Source organism: Penaeus vannamei, chromosome 3, assembly GCF_042767895.1.
Source record: "Penaeus vannamei isolate JL-2024 chromosome 3, ASM4276789v1, whole genome shotgun sequence".
NCBI classification, from domain to species: Eukaryota; Metazoa; Arthropoda; class Malacostraca; order Decapoda; family Penaeidae; genus Penaeus; species Penaeus vannamei.
In genome coordinates, this window is record NC_091551.1 from 4,902,735 (window position 1) to 4,910,234 (window position 7,500).

A 7,500-nucleotide genomic window follows, 5' to 3' on the forward strand; every position below is an offset into this window, starting at 1 on the left:
AATACTGGTTAGTTGCCACACATCGAAACATAGTAGTTATGAATATAATCTCATATCCAATCATACTCTGAAGTAATCTCAGTTATTATTTTGTTTTATTCAAGAAAAAAATCTTTAGTAACTAACAATTTCATTCTTAAAACTTTGCTAACAAACCAGTGAGCAGTAATTTTACATCATAAATTCAGTGAATTTTATCAACCACAGTCTCAGATCCCATGTCTAATCGTACATGACCCGGCATCACCAAATGCACCTGAAGTTATGACCCTGTTGCACAGAAAGGGTACCAAAATACTTTATTTGGCAAATTTTGATAGTTAATAGTGTACCCCAACCAGAGAAAGCTATAACCCGCTGGCTAGAAAACACCTATTAACTGCTGAATTCTTTGGTTGTGCCGCCTCATATACAGAACATTAGCTAATTTGGAGTAATTATAATAATAATAATAATTATAATAATAAAAATAACATTTGATTAAGCTGCATCAGAGAATAATTGAAAATTGACATTTAACTCAGATTGTCTGATTCCATTATAAAAAAATTGTAATATATGGTCAATTCCAGTAAACATGAAAATGTCAGAATTCTAATTGATATATCAATCTTGATAGCTTTGCCCTTCTCCAGACAAACGGCTGACTGACCCCACTATTCCCACCGCATGTAAATAACCAATTACATCATCTATTAAATACCAATTATTTTCTAATCAGTATAAAATAGCCAAAAGAAGTCTTCAACTTGGTACTCTGAAGTGGCAGAGCAAGCTTTATTGAGCAAGGGGTGACAGAAAACCATACTATCTTGTAAAGAATCGGGGTGATCAAACAAATATGAAACATCTGACTGAAGATTCTAATACAAAGGAAGTTTTTCTTGTCTTAGGTAATCAGTTAAATAGTTAAAGAGAGGATACCATACAAAGAACAATTAGTTTTGTACAACTGGAAAAATTACAAGTAGTTGTTTTGTTCTCGTGTTAAAATATTGAGAATTGTTCCTTTTCTATATGGCACAATAAAAATCACTGGAGCAAGGAAAACAAACTTACAATTCAATCTATAATGTGAATGAACAATGCCTTTTTTCAAAGGTTGTGGACTCTACACAAGTGAGTCTGAGTGTCTCATCTTATTAACCCTCCTTGAGTCTATATACCAAGAGGCTGGAATCAGGTACAAAGGCAATCAGCTGAGACAACTGTATACATAAAACAAAATATATACATCTATGAAATAATCTTCAAAAATATAAATATCACAATAATTGTTCTAAATACAAATGGCCCTCTCTGTTTTTCCATTGCTTTCGTCTTCATTAGCAAAAAGAAGAAAATTAGCGTCAGTCCAGTCTATTTGTACTCGAAGTTGAGAGCACGGCCAATCACAAGGCGTCGCACCTCACTCGTTCCCGCACCAATCTCGTACAGCTTTGCATCCCTCAGAAGTCTTCCGGTTGCATAGTCGTTGATGTAACCATTACCACCTGAAGATACAAAGTGACATCAATTTAAATAAAATAGAGAATCCAAACACTAGTGCTTCAAAGGTTCCAGAAATTGAAATCCTGGGTAATCAATTCCTGTCAGAACTAATTATCTAGTGCTTCATTATGTATCAGTTATGTCCCTTGAAAATGTATCTCTTGAATTACATCCCTTAAACTGGGTTCTTTGAATTACATCTCCAAAGTTGTATCTCTCTGAATTCCTTTAAATCATACACCCTGTCCCCTTATTTGCATCCCTTTCATCGTATCCCTTGCATTCCATCCTATGAATTCCAGTCATTCCAATCCATTCCACCCCACAAAAACCCTTGCAAGACTCACCTAGACACTGAATAGCTTGCAAGCAGACCTGAGTAGCCTTCTCTGCACAGTAGAGGATGACACCAGCGCAGTCCTTGTTGCTGAAGTGGCCCCTGTCGCATGCCCTGCCCACTGCATAAAGGTAGGCGCGACAGGCATTCAGATCACAGTACATATCTGCAATTTTGCCCTGAAAAAAATAGAGAAAGTTTCATCCTATGCTTTATCGATGTGGTTACAGATTTTTTTTTTCTTTGCTGAGACACTTATAGACTAAAAATAATGCATACATGGGTGGGTGGGTGCATGTGTGTGTGAGCATGCATGAATGTTTGTAGATGTAAACCAGCTAGGATGTATTTGTTTTAAAATGCATGAAAGGGAATAGGAAATGCCTCCATGCACTTAAAAAATATAAATGTATAAAAAAATCCAAAGAGCGTACAAGCAATAATACAGAAACAAACCTGCATCAGTTGGAATTCTCCAATCCTTGTGTTGAACTGCTTCCTCACATGCACATACTCAAAGGCAACATCACACGCAGCCTGCATCAACCTGTATTAGTGCATCACCATTAGATATATTCATTTCAAGAAGGGAAGAATTCTGTAAATAAAAATGAAAAATAAAAGAAGGAAAAACATTACACAGTATCAAACAGACCAATGGACCTTAATACACTGGAACACAATATTCACTACTTTATCGATATGTGATCCGTATCACAATACTAACAAAAGACTATTGATGTGCAAAATAACTGATGCAGTCCAAATGAATAGCATTCTATTTAATCTCTTTACCAAGATATTAAAGATCAAAATGAAACCAGGATCTCATCACAGAATATCCCTAAGTGAGGAAAAAATATTTGTAGAGTCAAACAGGACCAACGAGCCTTCAAAGCCAGTACTAATAATTCAGGTAGTATGGCCTCTAGGACGCCCAGTGCCGAACCCATAACTGCCTGACTGACATGGTTAGAAAAGAGGTGTCACTGTACTTGCGAGGTCAGTATCCTGGATGTGCTTACCCTACAGGTCCAGCTGCCAGTACTAGTCTCTCGAGGTCAAGGCCAGAAAACAGGACGTAGATGCCGCCATCCTTCTTGCCGAGCATGTTCTTCTCTGCATCAGGATGATTGCGGTCATTAGTACAAACGGTATAATATTCATAATCCTTCCTAAGAATAAAGCAGCGGCTCACAAACCCACTCTCATAATGTAATGAATGTTGCAAGAATGACCATGGTAAAAAAAAAAAAAAAAAAAAAAAGGTAAAAATAATAGAAAAGAAAGCAAATAATCACAAACAAGTATTTACAAAATAGTTAACTTACATTAGAAATACTCAATATAAAAATGTATAAAGCTAAAAGTAAAATCGATCAAAATTTACTGAATAACACTATTTGAAGAAACAAGGTAGTCAAGTTTCAACCTTTAGGATCCCCAGGCTCAAAAAGGTGTTAAGTGTCACCTCCAGAAATGTTTGAGAAACACAAGTAGAGTACATGTAACTACATTTATTTTTTTATTTTATTTATTATTATTATTATTTTTTTTTTTTTTTTTTTTTTTTTTTGGGGGGGAACTTTCTGTTTATATGATGGAGAATATACAATTTTTTTTTTTTTTTTTTTTTTTTGGGGGGGGAGGACTTTCTGTTTATGAGATGGAAAAGGCAACTTGTATTTCTTTTTCTGGTTTGAAAATACACTACAAGTCTGACCCTTGATACTATAGTTGTAATCACCCACTGAAGAATAACCTTAAGATGTCCATTACAGCCATTTAGGTTATTACATGCCAATATATACATACATATATACATATAGTCACATTTCTTTCCCCGACATTCCACTCTTGCAAATACTTTTCCTTAATTCCTAAACTTTATTCAAAGATAATGTAAAAACAACTATAAGTTTCATATTCCCACACCTTTTGAAAGATATAATGATTATGCTAAATAGATTTCCAAACAAGTCTCAGTTGAAAAACAAAAAAAAAAACAATGCAGAGAAATGGAGAGTGTAATAGAATGAAATAAGCTCAAATAGACTGAATAATCCATCAAAGTAAAATGTATAATCAATATTTTGTTATTCTCATAATTAGAAGATCAAATGAAGATTGAGTATATTCAGACACTAGCCATACACTCCAACCCTCCAAAAATCATTCAGTCTCATTCATATCTTTTCCGAAACATGTTACACAAAAAGAATTTCTCTCACACCCGAAGTTCATGCGAAGTTCCCTACCTGGCACTTTGCAGTCTTCGAATATCAGCTCGCACGTGTTGGAGCCTCGCATACCCAGCTTGTCCAGCTTTTGGGCAGTGCTAAATCCCTCCATGCCCTTCTCGACCAGGAACGCTGTGACACCATGCTGGGCTTTTGCGGCAGTGGGATTGGTTTTGGCATAGACCTGTCGGAGTGGGCAGTGTAAAGACAACCACTTAGATGATGTACTAGAACATAGTGCAAAGGTAAAATTTCTTGGTCTTTATTCCAAAACCATTTAGCAGATCTCACAACTGCGCATCCTTCTCTTACAAGAATCAATCCGCAAATACCATAAATATCCAAAGTAGAAGAAAGAAAGACAAAAGATAAATAAATAAAGAAGAAAAAATAAAAATTATGTATTTCACATCAGGTAATTTGACAATACAACAACAATGACAAACACCACCTACCACAAGTACATCAGCATCAGGCCCATTGGTGATCCAGAATTTGTTGCCGTTCAGTACGTAGTAGTCGCCCTTCTTCTCGGCCTTAAGCTTCATGGACACAACGTCACTCCCTGACCCTGGTTCAGACATTGCCAGAGCTCCTACATGCTCTCCTGAACATAGCTGTAACAAAAGACAGATATATGAATAATAATAGAGAATAATAGAGAATAAGAACCAGAGAATGCCTTTTCCATTGTCCCTCTACTTACTGCTGTCTTTTCTGTTACTATTAGAAAGATTATACAACAGTTTCTTTGTTATATACATTGCCAAGTTCTCTACTTCAACTTTATATTGTGTAAATTCTACCTGCAAATCGTCTAAATCCCACGTCACAATCTGGCTAAATACCTTACTCTTGTCAACAGCCTCTGTCTTTCATTTTCCTTACACACAGACACAAATACCAAAACAACAATCACAAAAAGGTAAAAATCAAATATCTCCTACAAACTATTAGACCTTTAAAATATTTTTTCTCGCATACCCATACAGAAGTCTCAGGTGTGTATCTATACTCATCAACTTGAAAAAATACTTCACATTCTATAAAAGTGGTTTCCTGACTTTTTTCTTAACCATAAAAAAGGCATTATTTGATCAACTAAAATCACATACATCTTGAAAACAATAAGAAAATAAAAAGGAAGAGGAGAAGGGAAAAAGGAAAACCTCAAATAAAATAAAAGAAAAGAAAAAGAAAAGTAGGATATCCCCCAATCAACTCATTATCATCATTATCATTGTCTTAACATTACTATTATTACTATTATTATCATCATTTTTATTAAAACTCTTATTTTGATCTAATTAATTAATTAATCAATTAATTAATGTTTGAAAATAAATGTGCTAGACATCAAAGGTCATGTAGCACTATGGTAAAGTATTGCACTGGAAAGGGCAAACAAGAGTTAAAGATTACGATAAAATGTGTTTGATGTCAATGGTTTAAGACTATTATAGGATAGTAGGGTAGTGAAAAGGGGGAATAGGGGAGCAAGTGAATTAGAGCAGAAATTAATATAAAGGGAAGGGTGGGGCAATCGAGTGAATTACAGTGTATCTGTCACTGGGGAAAGTATTGGAAAAATGTCCAAGGAAGAATAGAGATAGCTGTTGAAGAGTAAGAAAAGAATCCAGGGAAAGGGGAGGATGTTAGATATCAAAGATTAGAGGGTGTTGTAGGAGAGTATGGTAATGGAAAGGGGAAAGGAAGGAATTAATGAAGTATAGTGATTAATAAGTGGGAAAGGTTAAGAAGGTAGAGCAATTAAAGGAGTTCCATTGTATCTGTGACTGGGGATATCTGAGGAACAGATGAAGAGGAAGGTGTAGGAGAGAATGTAGTAGGAGAGCGTGGAGTGGAACGTTTAGGTTGTCTGGTACGACAACTAAAGTGAGGAGGAGGGGTAGGTATCCGGGAAGTGGTAGAGATTGGAGTATCTGGATTTAGGATGGAAAATGGATTTGACTGGTGGATAGGGTGAGTGGACATAGGATGTAGGTTTTGGGTATAGGGAAAAGATACCTGGGGAGATGCAGAAATATCTTGTGTAGATGGTGGGGGAGCAGAGTGTAGGACTGTTTTGGAATAAGTTGAGAGAGAAAAACCTCGTCATTGTGCTTCCTGTCTGGCCTCATGTAGAGTGAGGCCTAGTTTAAATCTGAGGACTGCTACCTCACATTCAAACTTATAGGCAGGGCAGCTCCTATAAAACACATTATGGGAGTCTCCACAATTGGCACATGTACGTGGTTGAGCAGGGCAATTTGAACGGTCATGACCAGGTTGGGCACATAGACGGCAGAGGGCTGTGGAGCTTCATTGATGAGGAAGGGATCGATATTGTTGGACTTGATAAGACAATCCACCAATATAAACCTCATGGGGGAGGTCTTGTCTATGGAAGTTAATCCTGGCAATACTGACGTGGGATTCATGTTGGCCTCTAGGAGGAATAGTGTTACACTGTACTGGCATTGCATCATATTCACCAAGGCAGGAAAGTAGGTCATTTTCACAGTCTGACCAGTCCTTGTTATACATGGGACAAGCATTTGGGGGAATAGAAACAGTTCCAGTATAAGTTTTAAGAGTTGGGTGAGGTTCAGCAAGAATGGGCTTGCAGGTAAGGTCAGTAAGGGTAGATAGTGCACGAGCTTGGGCTTCAGATATACCTGTGACTAGGCGTGAACGATCAGAATGACTGCGAAAGGTAACCTTGCCTACTCGTTTCTAGAAGCACTGCTGAAAGAGAAGGGTATTCTCAGAATAAGGGGCTGTGGGGGGAATCTCAAAGAATCGATCCCACATGGCTGGGCCAAATAGAGTATTCAGAAGGTTTGCAGAGGTAGAGGTAGTAGAAGGATGAGGGAGAGAGGAAGATGGGGTGGTGTGGAGTGGAGTATTTCTGCGAGGGGGAGGACAATAAGGATGAAGAGTAGTAATAAGGGAAGAGGGGGTTGACATTGAAGAGGGTTGTGCAGCAGGGGATGAAGAGGAGAATGTTGGGGATGAGGAAGAGGTGTTTTCTAGGGGTTGAGTAATAACCTGGGTGGGTGTTTCAGAATGGTTTAAGTTGTTCGTAACTGTCAAAGAGGGGGTATTAGCATCAGTGGTCGGAGCCGTGGTCAAAGGAGGGGCAGGGGTCAGAAAACCATCAAAATTAAATTCAGATAGGCTATTTGATGAACGGGCAAGCCTTAATGCCTCTATTAAGGAAAAAGAATCTTCATTACTAGCCATGGTGAGCCTGAATAAACTGGGGAAAAGACATAGTCTACCCCTAAGTAACTAACCAAGGGAATACCGTGCCCAAGGCTCCTAGAGGCCGTTCGTGACTGAAACAAAGCCAGCCTTTCATCCTTTCACCACGGCTCTCACACCTTAGGAATGGCAAGAGAAGAATGGAAAAAAGAAGATATGGAAGAG

At 37.6% G+C, this 7,500-nt stretch overlaps 1 protein-coding gene across 1 annotated transcript in view; it reads right to left on the reverse strand.

Moving 5' to 3' along the window:
• LOC113827362 (isovaleryl-CoA dehydrogenase, mitochondrial) overlaps positions 1-7,500 on the reverse strand; it is a 10,803-nt gene that overhangs the window by 627 nt on the left and 2,676 nt on the right. The window contains exons 4-9 of the mRNA XM_070140382.1: positions 4,524-4,685; positions 4,087-4,252; positions 2,854-2,947; positions 2,285-2,375; positions 1,839-2,007; positions 1-1,493 (exon numbers count right to left, since the gene is read on the reverse strand). The exon at positions 1-1,493 is cut by the window's left edge and continues 627 nt beyond it. Coding sequence (XP_069996483.1) covers positions 1,360-1,493; positions 1,839-2,007; positions 2,285-2,375; positions 2,854-2,947; positions 4,087-4,252; positions 4,524-4,685 — 816 coding nt within the window. The 3' untranslated portion in view covers positions 1-1,359. The remainder of the gene's footprint in view (positions 1,494-1,838; positions 2,008-2,284; positions 2,376-2,853; positions 2,948-4,086; positions 4,253-4,523; positions 4,686-7,500) is intronic.